The sequence below is a fragment of the Aptenodytes patagonicus genome, chromosome 4 (assembly GCF_965638725.1).
Source record: "Aptenodytes patagonicus chromosome 4, bAptPat1.pri.cur, whole genome shotgun sequence".
Classification (NCBI taxonomy): domain Eukaryota; kingdom Metazoa; phylum Chordata; class Aves; order Sphenisciformes; family Spheniscidae; genus Aptenodytes; species Aptenodytes patagonicus.
Window position 1 is genome coordinate 13,286,735 of NC_134952.1, and position 17,950 is coordinate 13,304,684.

Sequence of the window (17,950 nt, forward strand, 5' to 3'; positions counted from 1 at the left end):
TGATATTATTTACAACCAATGTTATTAATTTTGTATTGAAATGAGTTTCAAAAAAAGAAACCCTCAAATCAGAAAGACCAGACAATACAATAAACTCAGATAAACTATTTAAATGAAAGTAAAACAACCAGCTAAGCAATAGATTTTACTCCGAACTCCAATATATCACACTAGGATCCTCATTAAAAAAAAAAAAAATTTGCAGATCTTAATTTCACAGTTCTGGAATCATGCTCAGAACTATTCGAAAACGCAACCATATCTTCCCCATTTTGGGGAATGGACTAATTCCATTCCAAATTTTAATATCACGTTTGAATAACTGAGGTTGCAAGGCATTCTCTTTTCACTTCATCTTTCCCATGGTTAATGTCTCCTCTAGTGAAAATATTCACAAAGTGTTTATTTTAACTCTTCTGACTGAAGCACATTTTAGGCAGAGTTTGCTAGGCTCTTCCAAAACACAGATGGACAGACATGAGAAGACATGAAATGTAGACCCCAAATGCCTGCACTGGCTTTGTCTCCTCAAGATGAACTCCACACATAATGCAAGGATACATTGTTTTGTTTGTATGTACTCATACTTAAACTGAGCAGAGTGCTTTCAGGAAAAAATAAATGGGAATTTTAAAATATATTAATACTTTTGTTCCTGCTGAATAAATTACCAAACTTGAAATTTTTTTTAAAAAAATTATGTTTATACACAGAATAAAATATTAAATTAGAAAATGTTTTTTGCAGCTAACTCAAATGAAAGAAAAAGCTGTAGTTGCATTTAACAAAAGGACTCTTCAGTCAATATTAGCCATTTCTTTGGAGAAGTCCTGGGTTCGGTGTACTAAGCCCATATAACAACCTTTAAACACGGGAGTCAGATGAGAAAAAAAAATAATGTTCATCCCAAGAGGAGGAGATCCCCTTGGCCAGCGTGTGATGTGGTGACTCACTGAGATGCAAAAGCATCTGCTATCCCTGCGCTCCTGATAAACACTGACAAGCAAGGAACAAGGCCAGTGGTGCTGCGCAGTTAGATTCAGCAAATGATAAAAGTGTTTTCTGACCCTTTACTCTGCCATGTAGAAAGCTGCCCAGAGTGTAGCCCTGAAACGGGCAGGGTTTATATCGGCCATAATAGACAGCTGGTGGTAATACACTCCCTCCCGCCCCAAAAAAGCATGCTACTCCCTCACGGCATATTATAGGCATCTATAGCACAGTGGTGGCATGATTTATCCTGTTTCTTTTTTCATTAACCAGATGGAGGTAAACGTAAATACTAGAAGACTCTTTAAACCATCAGATAGAGAGGTGTAACACACGAATGTCTGGAAGCAGAAGCTAGAAGATTTTCTATGGGAAATAGTGCATCTCTTGGAAATATGCACCTATTTCTAATAGAGGCTACTGACAACGATTACAAATGGGGGTTTCTTCATCAAGCAAGTCTTTCAACTAGGTTCAGATGACCTCTGACATTCAATGGCCCATGTTCTGCAGAAGACTTAGCCTAAACAATACAACCTCCCCACACTCTGAATTGCTACCAGGTATTTTCTTCCAGAGCATTTCATACCCTCAATTTGACCATAACTATCTTCTCAGGAGCTTAAGCTCACAAACACACACACAAACACACAAATATACACACGCAAAAAAGACCTCTGCTCCAAAGGAGTTTAAAACTGACCAATTAAACTGCAAGCCAGCTTTCATTAACCCTTTTGCTTACTGCAGAACTGTTGTGTTCGGGTTTTTTTAAAGCAAAGATTTTTATACAGATAACACACCAGCAAGTAAAAAATAAGAGATCAGTTCTTAAAGAGTAAGAAAATAATAGCAATCTTGGGGTGGAGAAATGAAAAACAAACAAAACCCCCAAGGTCATAACAATGAAAAATAAAAGTTAAATGCAAATATGCATACCCGTCAACTGTAAAATTTGATCATCAATTAGTGTCACAGCTTCATCATGCATCACTTGCCCTCCAATGACAAATTCCAATTGTCCCTCCTGAAGCAACTGATGGACCTATGACATTGAAATTAAGACACAGAACATAAACATCATTTCAGTCTTATCCAAAAAGGCTGCAAATTCATTTCAGATCACAGCACATTACCTAGACACAACACTTGTCAAGAAAGCATCCAGGACAAAAGTCGGATAAAAGGCTGCCTGTACTGAGTGCTATCAAAAGGAGAAGGGTGGAAAAAGCATACTAATGTGCTGTACAGTGCATTGATTTACCCAGCTTAGACTGAAACCAGGTAGCGAGCACGAAGGATGTGCTGCCAGGTAGACCCTGACCTTCTGGTGCTTCTCAGTAGGGCTGTTACCATGCCTTTATACCATCTAAACACCAGACTTGTCCCCATACACTGCACTGGCAGCAGCCTAGGATCCTGCCTCAAGGCAATTAGAGCTGGAGGATTAAAACAGAAGATACTAGTGCTTCTCCCAAAGTCTTCCTCCCACTGCATCTGTCTTGGCTTAGGAAAGGCACTGGGTGGCTGGATGAGAGAGCAATATGCAACGACATACAAGCAGCAATGGCCAAGCTCCTGGGGTTTCCTTTAGTCTACTACCTCTATAACAGTTTGGAGACTGAGATCTGTGGGATCCAGGAGGGAGACAAAGTGTGCCATCACACCATGGCCACAAACACATCCCTTCTACTCTGTATGCATCTACCTTGCCTTCAGAGGATGGACAGGTTGCTCAACTTGTGAGAGACAGAATGCTTTATTAAGAAGTAGTTATTCCACACGTAGCAGGCTTGCCTGCCTGATAAACCCACTGCTAACCTTAATTTCTGGTCTCTTTTTCCTAGTTTAAAAACTGTCAGTATATTACAACCTGTTCAATTATTCACAGTTTTTCTGGGGTTTTTTTTGGGTTTTCTTCAGCCACTAGAAACAACAAGTATGCCAACAAGTACAACTTTCAGCAAATGTGCTGGATGAAGGGGGGGGATGGTGTTTGGATGGAGGGAGTAATAGTCTGTGTCTCTTTCTAGAAGTGTTAGGGAGTCTTCTGTTTTTATTATAGTTACTTCGCTACCTAGAACTTCAAAGATACCTCAAACTTCCAACAAAGAAAGTTTGTATAAATATGTATTTTAATCTCCACCACCACCTTTTTTTTTTTTTTTTTTAAAATCTGTCATGTAGGATGCCAATTCCAGAGCTATGTTTATTTCCCTAGGAACCTTCAGTGAATGCCCCTGTGTCTGCTCAGATACGATGCCAGATTGTCAATTTTGATTATGATCATTTCTCTCTTTCACAATGTTGTGAAAATGCTTCAGGGCTCAGCATTCATAAATTAGTTCCAGCCAACTGTGGTGACTGATTAGCATGCTGGGAGACCAGATAACTGATATCTGGTGTCAGCACAGAAATGGTCCTGACCTACATGAAAAGCATCTGTGGCTATTATTCCCCATTTGGATGGATGTCCAAAAAAGATACCTCTGATCCAAACTTTGGGCCATGGAAACTTTTTTTTAATATAAGTTTTGTGGAACCACTGAGAGGCTGAAAACACAAGAAAAATAATTCAAGTAATTTAAATAATATCCAATCCTAGAAAAAAAAAGAAAACAATATCTCTAATGACAAGCACTTTTGCTGACCAGCACTGGGCAAAAGGAAGGAGGAACCAAGGAAACAGACACAGCAGTACTACAAGCAGCAGGCTGCTACAGTAGTAGAACATATCTGTGGTCCTTGGGACAACTACTACTATTCTTACATCAACTCACCCCTACAAACCAGGTAGAAGTGGCTACACATCTTTTTTCTCCAACTTAAAACACCCAGACATCAAGCCAGGGTAAGGTGATAAGAATGGTTCACACAAGAAAATATTGTGGAAATAACATGCACTGAGAACTTAGAGGTTCATATCTGGCTGAATACTGCTGCAATACATTTGACTTCTGCATATCCTCGTCTGAATTGCAAAATCAGCTTCAGTACCCAGGCTGTACCTTTTACTAGTTCTTAATGCTACTGCTCTAATCCAAAGTGGACATTCCAAAAGAAACTAGAATTAAATCCTGTATTCCAAGTGAAATACTAAATTTAAAAAAAAAATGGCAAAATTAAAACCAGAGAGCCTGTACTACAGAAAATCATTAATGCTAGAGCTCAAGTGGAAAAAGCAGGACAGTAACCAGAGTGACCTAATTTCAAGGTCCAATATTTGCAACCTGCTAATGTTAAAAACATGTCACTTATCAGCAAGCATTATAGCTCTTAAATATTATTAGAGATTAAATGTTTGACACACCGGTTTAAGAGGAATTTATTTTTAATAATTTTAATTTTCAGAGAAGCAACTATAAAGTAACCAGAGAACTGACTAAAAATGCATAAAAGCAACAATTATTAGTAATTAGGCTAGGAAATTAAAGGCTGAATCATATGTACTAGTTTTGCACTGAGGTCAAATGTGATACACATTTACTCTTCTGGATTCCACATAATAGCAAGAATAGATATTAGAAACACAGGTCTTTACATTTGGGTTACAGCAGCATAACGTACTTGAAATAAGATCAACTTACCTTAGAAAATTAGAGCACTCTTCTGTCCCTGCACAAAGTAGTTCCCATGCTATTTTCTTTAATTCCCCCACCCCAGACTTACAGTACAGTTTTCTAATTAAAAACAGACAAGAAAATTGTCCTTCAACAGGCAAGTATGGGCAAAACACCCACACAAAAACAGCGAACTGCCTATACACAGCAAAACCTCTCATACAAAGGTCAGCTGCACATAGGTTGTAAGCTATTATTTAAATACTAAACATTACAGAAAATTCAGAATTTAGTGAAGGACTAGGTTAGAAAAAACAGGCAAAAGGTGTCTTTTTTACATGATGCTTTAAACAAACTGAAATGTAAAGTACTGTAAGTAATATGCTGCTGTTGCCTGGACCCTGGTAACAAAACAGACCATGGAGTTCTGAGTGAGTACCTATGGGAAGCTGCACCTACCCTCTGGTTTTAGGGTCCAAAACTTAAACATCTTGTGCTGCAATGCAACACATGACCAGCTGCTAGGGTACCAGCGCAGTCTTTGATTTCAGTTTGTTTCATGCCAGAGGAAAAAAGAAGTGACAAATAAAACTTCACAATGTCTTTACTAGGAAAAAAACAATCCTCAAATTAAAGCTCTGAGGACTGAAAGGGATCACAGCTTATAAATAAACAAACCCAAGAAACAGTTATTGCTGTTGAATCTACAGTCACCTCTTTGCTGCATTTTCCTTGTTTACAAATGACAGGTTTTTGAGCAGTATTTAACTGGAAAGAAAAAAAGTTCCTTCTTGTGAGCAGTGTTAGGCAGCAGTTCATAAGCTTCAGATGTTTAACAGATATTGGTACAGCCTCTTTCAGAATCACCCACATCTTATACTAGCATGCCCCCAAATAAGAAAGTCACTGACGAAACAAGAATTGTAAAGTGTAAAGAGTCTTCGGTGCGAAGGTTACTACCTCCTACCGCTCTGATCTATAGTTGAGGTTTTAACCTCTTGCAACTGCCTTTAGAGTTAATGTCCTTTCATATGAAGTACCAGATTCAGAGACAGCTTACACAAGACCTGGGTAAAAAGAAAATGGTAAAGTACTTTGCCCCTTTTTGCCCCCTGAAAAGAGCGTGGATTCTTTGTTAGCAGGAAGTTTGGCTCTGGTACAACTTACCTGCTGCTTGTACGTATCTGTGGCTACTGCATCCCACCAGAGTCGAAAGAATTCCTGCTCCACAGCAATAAATTTGCGCTGCTTTCCTTTCACTAGCTCTTCTACAACAGATGTGTAGACATTTGCTGCATAAGCATGCATACTTTCCTGAAAAAAAAAAAACAACGTAGAAAATAAACTCTGTTTTGCCCATATTAAATGGGCTGTTTTGAACACTTATTGGGCTTGAGAAGAGACAGATCAAAAACCTCACATTTGTTGCACACTTCCTTTGTACGCGCAGAAAGACCGAGTTCTCTCTGGTTACATACAGCCTGTGGGCCCTTCTGCTCCAAAACATATCCTCTGACTGGGGACCTGACTAGATCATAGTGTAGCTTCCCCCAAGCTGAGCAGACACCAGTACAAGCTTTCTTTTTGATGTACTGGGAACAGCTTACCCTGTCCCTCATTGCTTACCTTAAATCAACAATGCCATAAATGATAAGACTTTGCACCAACATAGTTAATAAATGCACACGCACACTTTATTCTTCCATTTCTGCTCTTCTTTTGATGGCCTGAATTAGCAGAATTGTTTCTTCAGAGCGAGTATGACTCTGCGCTGCAGGTGTGCACTGCCAGTATAATACAGTGATACATATACTGTAAATTATACTATTATGGCCCTAGAAGCTTCAGTCATGAAAAATAACTCCATTTTGCTTGATGTTTTAGGACAGAGTAAAACCAAAATGGCAAAGGACTCTTAGAATGAGTTTGACTTGTTGACATGGAAACATCCAGTGTGAGAATTTGTGCATCTATCCTGTCTATGCCATTCCTAAAGCCACTTGTATTCCAGAATGAGGCCTATGGGTTTTATTGGAATGCAAACATGACAACTGTATCCATCAAATAACCTATCACACTGTTATATCCTATAATATGGTATCAAATGAACATCACGACATTAATTTTGAAGTTGCGCACATCAAGATATTTTATGTACGCTTATCCTTCCCAGAACAACTTCTGCTGACCAGATACACCCTTTACTTAATTTCAAAGTGATACAGAACGTCTAAAGACAACAGCAGAGATCCTAGAATTTCCTGCGATGTCCATGTTTTCTTGTAACAAAGTTATCTGCATGTTATAGCACAGTTATTTTAACGCTTCTCTACTTAAACTACTGGTACTTGCTTAAGAACGCACACCGCAATACATACACATACATCTGAAAGTGATTGACACACACATATCTCACCCACCTAAAAACTAATAGGCATGATATATAAAATATGAATCCACAGTTTTAATTTAGGCTAGTTTCCTATACAAAAATCACATTTTGACATAAGAAGGGGATGATGTGATCCAAATCAGAAATGAACTTTTCCTAACCCCTTGTTTTCCACAACTGAAATCCAGCTATCTTTGCAAAAATGCTAACGTGTCATTAGAAAAGGGAAAAAACATTTGAGTGTAGGAGGAATGGCTTAAAATACTGTAGTGCTTATCGAAATAATTACTTGTTCAATGATTTCTCGATCAGTTCTTAAGGGTTTTTTAAAATCAAGATTATGATTAGATGCTTAATACTAATGTGAAATTTTAACTAAGGGAATAGCTTTTAAGTTTTACTAATACTCAACAGTGACACACTCAAATGATTGCTAAGGAGTTTTCATTTTTCACTGGCAACTGGCTACAAACAATACATCCTAAAATTCAAGTATACGTACAATGATTACAACATCAGGATCAATTTTAGTTCTTAATAGTTAAGTGGAATACATTAGATTTTAAGAGCTTCAAATTTAATACAATACCAAAATATTCTGTGTGGTGATTTACTGAAAATATTTTCTTGAGGTATTTTGGAGATTAAGGCAAGACAGTCTTTATTCTGACTCAAACTACACTGGAACTAAGCAGTAAGATATTACCCAATCCTACAAAGTTTATAAACTCCAGTCGTCTGGGTGGGAATTGAAAGCAATTGTTCTCACAAACCAGGATACTTGCAAGCAACAGTAAGAATTTTCTTTCCAATTTATATCCTCTATCAGCTAATGAGATACTCTGAAACAATAAGCAGTGACCCAGTATAAATAATCAGGTAAGATTTCACTTATTTAAATATAGATTTTAAACTTCTACCATGATGTAAAAATTATTTTGTACTGCATTCTAGACAATGGTAAGGTGTCTTTCACACCTATGGTAAGATACATCAGTGAGATGCCACGTCTCATGTAAGTTATGGTACCACTGCTATTATCAGATTGCAACAGATAGCTTTCTTTGAGAGGGGAAAAAAAAAAGCTTTATTACACATCCAATGCTGGAATTCTCCATCAATACTATAATTTCCAGCACACAATGAAGATTGCTGTTCTGATACCATAAATGAAATGCTTATTTTTCACATTATAAATGGAGAAATGAAACACTAAAAAAATAGTATGTTGTCAGTCATGAGTGAAACCTAATAACTAAGCAAACCAAAAACGTAAAATAGGTTGGGATCACATTAGTATCCCACAGAGTGTTACCTTCAGGTTTCAATTTAGTACAGAAACATCTGAAACCACATGTAGCCTCTGTGGTTTTTGACTATAGGAATTGCTGATGCTTGTGACTTAATAGCAGAGGAACTGAGGCTTCGAGCAATTGCATTCTCAAAAAAAAAAAAAAAAAAAAAGATAATTATGTGTTTCATTTCCCTCAGTGGAGATCTTCGACCACTAACTGACCCAAAATAAAAATTAGTTTTGTGTTTCCTTATACAATTTCTGAGTAGGAGTTTGAAGTATTAAAGGAGAAATTCACTAATCTTTCCTGAAAAGGGAAGACAAAAACATGCATAGCAGAGATTCTTTGGTGAGCCATTAGCTCTTTTTTATTAGTTACTCTTAATTGTCTGATGCCATATCACTCTAGCAAGTGAAGTATCCACAGCATTTTTCACATAAACGAAAGAAATTCATACTAATGAATAATTCAGGATTTTGACTAACAAATATGAAAGGTATTAATGCCCCACCTGATTTATTTTGCTCTACATCTCATTTCTTTAGCAAAAATTATTTTGCTACTACATTTCCGTGGCACTAGGCTCCAACCCCACCCCAGCCATCGAGGACCTGGGATCCTGCTCTCCTCTCTAAGAACAGAGTTTTCCTGGGGTTTTGGCTTAGTAACAAAAAGACCAAGAAAATCTGCCACATAACCAAAGCACACCATCAAACAGATTGGAGATGTTACTTTAAAAAGAAAAAAAAAAATCCATCAGGAGCATCCTGCAGAACACAGGCACACGCAAACCCAAAATTCACGGGCAGAGCTCCTCAGCTAACCATGCCGCCTCCAAACGAGCGCGGGGATCCCGAAATACCAGGCGATGGAGCACACTCCAGGACGGACTTAGGGCAGGAGCCGCACCTGACAGGGATTTATGCGCTTCTCTGCAGGCGGGTAGGTGTTAGGACAGGGGCAGGCAGACCCCCCGCTGCCAGCGTTACACGACTCCGGGTAGTTCTGCAAGCTCGAAGGCGCACAGGGAGCTGAGCTGAGGTCGGGCAGCGGAGAGGCTCAGCCCCACCAGCCGACAAGCCCACCCCTACCCCAGCAGCCCCCGGGCCGCCCCAGGGGGAAGGCGGCCGCGCCGTTATCCGCCCCGGCCAGCCTCGCTCCGCAGGGGGCCCCACCTGCACCGTGTAAACCCAGCCGACGTCCATGTGGCTGTGGGCGACCACGAAGGCCCGTAGCTCCCCCCGGCCGTCGGCCCGCGGGAGGAGGCCGAAGAGCGGGAGGAGGCCGAAGAGCAGGAGGAGGAGCGGGGGGCGCATGGCGGCTCCGCGGGCGTCCCGCCGCACTTCCGCGTCCCGCCGCCCCGGCACCGCCTCCCGGCACGGCGGCCCCGGGGCGGGGAAGCAGGGGCTGGCGCGCCGCGGCACCGTCTTCACCGCGCGGAGGCGTCAGGCTCGCTCGTCAAGAGGAGCCGCTTTGTTCAAAACAAACCAAAACAAAACAACAAAACGCCAAGCTACAGCAGTTTTCCTTTAAGTGAGAGGATTTCGAGGCACGAGGGGTGACTGTCTCAGCCCCGAGCTGCTGTGCAGGTACTCGAGATCCCTACAGCAGGGTGCAAGAGCCCGTTAAAAGCACAGTCCCCGGGAGGTGCTGGTGGCTCTTGTTGATAACGCCGGGGCTGACTTTCTTATAAAACTAGATTGCTCAGAGACATGTTGAGTTCTGCATCTCGGATGACTATAAATCCTTAGGGGTTTTCTTGAGGAAATTCTTTTGAATTGAACGCGAGTTCTTTATTTCAGGGTATAATAGTTCATTACGGATTATTGTCTGCATCTTTGGAGTTTTGAAGTTGTAGCAAGATTAAATTTTATGTGGCTGACCCTTCTGATCCCATTTAAATTGGTTTTCTGACTTGTCTTACCGCTGCTAGCAAGAGGTGGACCCTGTGCTGAGAACCAAAAAGATAGACTCTTGTCTCTGCAAAAAGTCCTACTGAAAAGGAAAAAAATCCAACCCATAATTAAAAAATGTTATAGGGTAATCTAGCCCAAACAATCTCCTCAGAAGTTTTGTCTGCAGTTGCACCAGTTTCTGCCCAATCTATCATTGTGATATTAAAAGCCAAAACAGTTTATTTTTTTAAAACTTAGTATCACTGTAAGCAGCTCTATGATACTTTTTTTCCCCAAATCATCAGCTTAAACCTTTTCAGTTCCAAGAAAGCTAGTGCACATCCAGCAAACATATGGCTTAGGGATATATATACACACACTGTCTAAATGAACTGGTGATCTTTTACCTCAGAAGGCATTATGGTCTTTGTAATTTAGGTGACGTTCCCAGGAAAGCTTAAGTGTTGGCATTTTGCTTTGTTTCTAAAAGCAGCTGAGAATGTTTGCAGAGTGTTATTCCCATTTTAAACCTATTTCCTTCAGAAAGTGTAATTGTCCTCCTTATTCTTTCACAAAGGCCACAGTGTGACACTGTCTTGGATGCAGTAGAGAAGAACATAAATATTAGAACAGAATACTTTTATTAGGAAAAATTGAATCAAACTGCCCACAGTTTACACACCTAGAGGCGGCAGGAGGGTCTTCACTTGTGGCAAAAAGGGATGAATGTAGGTATATCAAGTAGAATTTATCCTGAAAATAATGCTTCCCCACCATTTACATACTGTTTCACAAACAGCAAAAAGCTAGATGGAGGAGCCAGCGTAATTGTGCCATGACAGCTGCCTACATTGGTATTTTATCCTCTTTTTGGCTCCTAATCTCTTAGTATGGCTTGATTATAGTCTTCCTGTATTATTTCTCAAGCTTTTCTCATTTGCCCATACAAAGTGTGTTTGCTCTCTTTGACATGAGCTGTGCTATACGTGGGCCTCTGACACCGTCACCTCAAAAAGACAGAAGACGTAGGCAGGATGCTGCCAGCTATAAGCTAAGCAGTCACAATTGTGTTAAATTAAATACCAAGAAAGCCACCTGGTGAACAGAACAATTAACACACCTTTGCCTTTGCCTCCTGTGGTGTTTTTGGGGTGGATGTCTGTAAGAATAAAGGTATTTATTAACATGTTCGCTCTAGCTGACTGTTTCAGTGTTTTAAAATTTGCCATTCCCCTAAACATTTTCCAGCAGAGGCAAAGGTCACTACACAGAGCACTTAAGCTTACTTGACAACAGGTTTGCTTTCTTACTTACCTCTTATGGGTGCTGTAAAGGCAGTTTGTGGATCCACAGGGGTCCATGGACCAGATGAAAACCACTCTCTAGCCTTGCAGTGATTTCAGCATATATAAACCTGACAATTTACATGGTATTTGCAGCCTTTATCCGTAAGATAGCCTACATGGCCTAGGGATGGTAAGAGAACCGAGGTGAATGTCGTGAGGAAAACACAGCTGCTGGCACTTGGTGTGGTGAGCCAGGAGAGGCCGTACGGACGCTAGCATGGGTGACACTGGCAAGGCCCCGGTGCGTGGTGTTCTCCAGGGCTTGCGTGTGTCCAGGCTCCTGGTGCAGCTGGGGATACCCACCTGTGGACGCCAGGCTGGCCGCTCCGCAGGCACGTGTGGCTGAGGCACTGTGAAGGGACACTGCACAGCCGGCGGCACCTGATCGGGAGTTCAATACTGAAGCTGAACCAACAGCAAGAAGGAGCCTCTACTCTGGGCCGCGGAGGGAGGCCGGGAGGAAAGCCAGGCTGTGGCGTCGCATCCCGCCGCCGCCGTGGCACGCCTCAGGCAGAGCGGCTGACCAGCCCCGCCGACAGCCCGCGGCGCCCCGCTGGGGGCGGCCCCGCCGCCCGCTCACACCTGTCCGGGCCGTGGCAGGGCCGGCGGTGCCGGGCGCGGCGGGTCCTGGCGAGGCTGCGCCGCCTCCGCCGGGAGCTCCGGGCGGAGCCTTCCCTCCTTCCCGTCCTCCCTCCCCCGGCTCCCTGAGCGCCTCGAGGCAGCGCTGGCTGCCTGCGCCGCCCGCTCCGCTGGGAGAAGGAGGAGGCGCCCCGAGCTACCGGCGCTGGGAGCAAAGCAAATAACAGTTCAGAGTACTGGGCGCCTTTCGGAGGGCAATACACATGTCCCACAAGCAGGGTATTTGGAAACGCTCTCCCTTCCCCCGGCCCTCCCTGGTCCCCTCTTATTCCTCCGTTCCCTCCTCTGCCCCCACCATCTCTCCTCCCCACTCCTCCGGCTCTGCCTCTCCCCTCCGCCGCCCTCTTTCCCTTCTCCCTTCCTCAGCCCTCTCCGCCCCGCCGGCCCTGGGTGCCCCCAACTGACTGTGCCTTTCCTCCCTGCCCAGTTGGCGGCCCCCCAGGCGAGAGCACGGTTGACTGGTGCCTCTACCAGCTCAATGGAGCAGCCGAGTTTGAGGTCTCTGAAGGTGAGTACAGGGGTGCTGAGGCGGGGCGCGTCCCCTCGACCACTGCCCCAGCTGGCGGCATGGGGAGAAACGTGGCTCACTGGTAGGAGAGCGGCTGTGGAAGAACATGGCAGCTGCCCCGGGGCGTGGGGCCTGTGGGGTGGCGAAAATGGCGTGTGGGCCCAGTGTAGGAGGGGAGGTGGGCTGGCAGGGGGTGGCCGCTGATGGTTTGCATGCACTTATGGTAACAGTGTAAGTGTCTTAGCTGGTTTTATTTTGGTTTTTTTGGAAAAGTCGGTTTCGTAGCTAGCAGCCTAGGTGGCATCAGTCCTCTTGGCCTTGGCATCGGTGGCTAATGGTGTGAGGGAGGTGGTGTAGTACCTGCTGGAAAGTTTTCTTTTTTTTTCCCCCTTAACTTTGAAGAGAGAGGTAACCTGGGAAGTTTTATTTTTGAATATTCTGTGATCAGAAAAGGAACAGCCTTTGGGTGCTAGGGCAAGAAAGTCTCCCCTCTGTCTCTGAACCACATATGATTCTGAACATGCAGAGTATTTAAACTTAGATGTCAACCTGTATTTTCCAGTATGTTGGATGCATAGTGTGCAGTGTCCGTGAGCATATTGCAGTGTCTGTTTTCCGTGAGTTGAGTGGAGCTAGGACCTCAACTCGATGTTTTGGTCTGTTGGTGGTACGCGTTTCTGAGGAGTGCGTTTACTGTTTGTAAGGGCTTAAAATGCATCACAAGTTCAGCTGGACTGAAAAACTTTACAGTGCTGAGGAAAGTGACACACTGTAATAGATTGGCTTCAGGTTAGACATTAGGGAAAACTTTTCAACAGTGAAGCACTAGAATATATGAGGTAGGTATACAAGGAAATCTCATTCACTTGAGATATTCGAGGTTTGTTTCACAAACATGGTTTGAAGTGATAAAGCTACAGATCTTGCTTTGGGGCAGGTAGATAGACTACCTGTTTGGGGTCTCTTTTAGCTTTATTATCTGTGATTCTGTGGGATGTGAAGTTTTGTGTTATGTCTTGTGTTTTGCTGTTTGGAGAAGTGATTTAAACCCCGGTGTACTAATAATAAGCTACAGCTTGATCAAGGCTTTGGAGTAAGTTATTCCCCCCCCCCCCCCCCCAGTTATTCCATGGTGGTTTATATTTCAAGGTGTATTTAATAGTGTGTGTAATTACACACACTTGCATACTAAAGCATTTCTCAAAATATGTTATGATTTTGTGCCCAGATTAATTTTTTTTTTTTTTTGTGAAACTGCATACCGAACCAGATGTGATGACAATAGGTGGGGGTGGAAATTACATCCGTGTGAGGGAGTGTAATGAGTGACAGCATTTCTTAGGCATCACAGAATGTTGAAAACAAGCTTTAGGTTGGCATTTACTTTCATTTAAAGATTTGAATGAGTAGAATATGCTTCTTAACTTTTATTTGTCTGGCTAAATACCAGTGTTTCAGCACTGCTTTGAGACTATAATGTTTTCTTCTCAACAGCTGTTTTATTCCTTTGATTTTTTTGGGTCATCTTTTGTCACATGACATAATTTTTAAAATTAGTTTGCTAACCCTGACTTCCGTTCTCTAACACTGGCAATTTATGGATGCCCAATTTTACTCCATTTAAGTCAAATGGAAATTTTACGTGTTTTCTCTTCTTTACTCAGCATGGGAATGTGTGAAATTCAGAGAACAGGAAACAGGCTGAAGCAATGTAATTTGGTCACATAAGCTACAGAGTCAAAGTCATCTGCAGGTAGTAAACGCTAGTTATATATAATCCTATTAACATAAACATAACATGCATTTTCCAGAATACATGTCTATTAGATGCCACTGCTATCTAGGAACACATACAGCAATATAATCAGCACACTTTGCAGAAGTGAAAAACAATATTTAAAAGAAAGGACCACTATCGCAGGTGGCTTGACCTCTTTTGCATGCCAATGTTTTGGATAAAGTCCAAACCTCTTCCTTTGCTGAAGTTTGACTCTAAAATAAATTAGACAGAGCCGAACAGAATCCTTAGCTTAAAATGGATTGTTCCTATGATTTTCAATGCAGATTTTTTTTATTTCTATCCTCATCCCAGTTCTTTTTACTTTTCAGAATGGCTACAACTGTTGTGATTGCTGCTGCACTGGTTAGGACCACCTCACTAATGGACAGAAGGACTAATTAATCTATATTAAATATTATTGTGTGTTTATCTATATATATGTATAGATAAACTTTTACATATTAATGTTCTAAGTTCAATGAGTCCTCTGGGCACCTCTTGCTGCTTTTGCTATTGAATGCCTTGCAGTACTCTGTCAGTTAGACTTCAGAATTGTGTTCTGCAACATTTCTGTCTTAGACTAGATTCTTTTTCCAAAAATAGATGTGTTAGATGAAAAACATTCATTTACATAACAGAAAAGTAAAATTGCATATTTCAAATGCAAGGAAAAATAGAACATAGTAAGTAAAACATCACAATCGAAGCCAAGATAATCATGTTTGATTTAGTTTTGCTGCCTTGAAACAAAACCCTGTTTCAAATATTGCTACTTCTGTAATTAACATGTAAGTGCAAAATATATTTTATTCATGCTAAAGATCTCAAAGCACTTTGCTCACATTAAGTGCAGCCTCACAAAAGCTGTATGAAGAGTAGTATTAAAGTATCCATTTACAGCCTAGCAAAATGAAGTATAGAAGTTAAGGATGTGATTTTTATAGAAGCTGAATGTCAGCTATTAAGCGGTTAGTACCTGAGACTTCTGAAAAGTCAAATCTTGTACCGTTTGCCCAGACTATCTAGTGGACTGTTAACAGGACTCCTTATTCCACACCCTTTGCTTTAAGTTCCAAATCACATTAACTTCTTGCAAACTTTGTATAAGTTAAAGCATGTTTGAAATATTTTATGCTGTGAATTCTAAGCTGGCATTATGTTACTCTAGATAGCATTACATTCAGTAATGATTATATGGTTAATGAAAAGATTGAGTCAAAAATCATATTTTTAGTTTTCACTCTCATCAGAGACTTGAAATTGGTTTACAGTGTAAATTTTCTTTTCATCCATTTTGTAACTTTATGCTCTTGTGTGACTGAAAGCCCTGTTAACATTAGTGCCTTGTGAATTGTGATGTGAACTTTCCTGTTACTTACCTTACGCTGCTCTAACGTTCTCTTTTATTTCTGAGTAATTTGAAGATAGATTTATTGAGAAGATAAGATGGATGATATACTATTTTGTTGTAAAGGTATGTTTGAATAATGTACCATTTGAAGGAACTAGAAGACTCGCGAACTGATGAATATGAATTTAATCACTGACAGGTTTACCTCCGATAGCTTTTTGTTTACTGTAGTTTACAATCAAAGCAGTAAGTCCTGGATTTGGTTCAATACTGTCTTTTCCACTATTACATGAATTCCATGGAAAACAATGTGATTGCACAAGCTTACAACTGAAGTAGTGTCCTTGTGAGTCATGCCTTCATTAGTAAGGTCTAATTAAATAGGAAGTCTCCACATGTGGATGCTTTCGCATCTCAGTCGTTTTTTGGCTGAACCAAACAATTGATTTTTCCTTGGTCTCTTATAAAAAGGCATGGTAGCAGCTCTTTTCTTAACACTTCACAGTTTGCCAACATTTCTTTTGAAGTATGATCACCATGAATGGATGTTGTATTTCCGAGAGGCCTTATTTGGAGGGGTATGCTTTAAAGTTCTGGGCTCCTAGTTGTCCAATTTGGAGATTTAGTGAAGTGAACTGTGCCTCTTGTGCACCCCACAATTCTGGGTTTCTTCAAAGGAAACCAAGGTGCTTGGAAGGGACTGGTATACCCCTTGTCTCACCCTAGCATACATTTAGGACACTACTAGCTTGCATACAGCACTGCAAGGTGCGTCACAGGACACGTGTGCACCCTAATATACCCTCTGATGCCGTGTATGTGGATGATACTATTATTCCAGTCCTACTTCGTACATCCCTGTTTATACATTCAGCAACTCCCTGTATTTCATCCCTCTTTATTTTACAGTCACTTATGTTGGTGTTTGGTTGGTTAACTATACTGATGTCTGGGAGCTGCTGAAGCGCAGGGAAGGGGCTCCTGTCTGAAAAGTGTTATCATCATACTTTGCTCCCATTATGATATTATATGTGGCTGCGTAAGACCAGACCCAGTAAATGACTATTTACAAGAAAATGTGGGTATTTGATTATACTTCTATTTGTTGCTGCACAATCTGACGTTAAGTTTCAATATGAAAAGTTCAGTATGATAGACAAAGAGGAAGGATTAAGGTATACTGAAATTATATTTATTCATATGATAGCTTCACTTCTAGTGATACGTACAATAATAGTCCATTTTGTGATATTTTTATCTATTGTTTATGGAGTCTTTGTTTATACATGGCGTGGGTTTTGTAAGAATCTTTCATTCAAATATTTCTGTAGATTACTATAAAAAAAGACTTACTGAATGACAATAAAATACTGGAAAGTATATGTACTTGTTATGAAAAGGAAAAGGTGAGTGGCTTATTTACATTTCTCATTTGTTGTTTCCTAATTTTATGTTTTGATTAAGAGTTGGTTTGATTTCTATGGAATAAATTAATTTAACTAAGTACATTAAGATAATTTAATTGCAATGATTTATAAAATCCTTGCTTTCATAGAGTTTCTGTTGGAACTTAATATGGGTGCTAGAGTGTGTTTTCTCCTAAGAGTCAGTATGTGTCATTTGACCGTAAAACAAATACTTTGTTAACATTTTGTTATTTTCTTTTGTAAATATCTGACTGAAGATGTTAGCTCCTTTTCAGTAACCTGAAAAGTGGTGTTGCTGTTTAGATGAAGCTTGAAAAACAGACTAAGCTTTTTTTTAACCAGGTTTTCAGATTTTCCTGCCCTTTTCAAGGACTCCACTCACTCCCTCTAACATGCTGTACTTGTTTGGTTAATTCTTTGGCTCTTTGACACCAGAAGTTGCAGTCTTCATCATCTCAACTTCCAGGATGTGGTCTTCAGCTGATTGCCTTTTTACTCTCTAATCTCCCATTGATCCTTTTTCTTTCCTTCCAGTCTCCCCCTATTTAATATCTTTACTTACATACTCAGTCAGGTTTTCTAGTTTCTGTTGGTTTCCTCAGCTTTGGTTTTACTTTCCCATTGTCCTCTGTAACTCTTCTCTCTGCTAAGGGGGTTGTGGGGGCGTCTCAGTCCGTTGACTGTTGCAGAGTCTGGCAAAGGGGTCTCCCGTCTGTGTCGCTGGAAGCATGCCATTTGCAGCAGGTGCCTGCATGGCAAATCTTAGC

The 17,950-nt window shown here is 41.1% G+C and overlaps 2 protein-coding genes across 3 annotated transcripts in view; one reads left to right on the plus strand and one right to left on the minus strand.

Moving 5' to 3' along the window:
- MAN2B2 (mannosidase alpha class 2B member 2) overlaps positions 1-9,556 on the minus strand; it is a 31,530-nt gene extending 21,974 nt beyond the window's left edge. For both annotated transcript variants that reach the window (XM_076335902.1, XM_076335901.1), the window contains exons 1-3: positions 9,413-9,556; positions 5,718-5,864; positions 1,930-2,035 (exon numbers count right to left, since the gene is read on the minus strand). In XM_076335902.1, the coding sequence (XP_076192017.1) occupies positions 1,930-2,035; positions 5,718-5,864; positions 9,413-9,553 (394 nt within the window). In that variant the 5' untranslated portion in view covers positions 9,554-9,556. The remainder of the gene's footprint in view (positions 1-1,929; positions 2,036-5,717; positions 5,865-9,412) is intronic.
- A 2,701-nt stretch (positions 9,557-12,257) lies between these two features.
- PPP2R2C (protein phosphatase 2 regulatory subunit Bgamma) overlaps positions 12,258-17,950 on the plus strand; it is a 208,220-nt gene continuing 202,527 nt past the window's right edge. The window contains exons 1-2 of the mRNA XM_076335904.1: positions 12,258-12,336; positions 12,545-12,625. Coding sequence (XP_076192019.1) covers positions 12,321-12,336; positions 12,545-12,625 — 97 coding nt within the window. The 5' untranslated portion in view covers positions 12,258-12,320. The remainder of the gene's footprint in view (positions 12,337-12,544; positions 12,626-17,950) is intronic.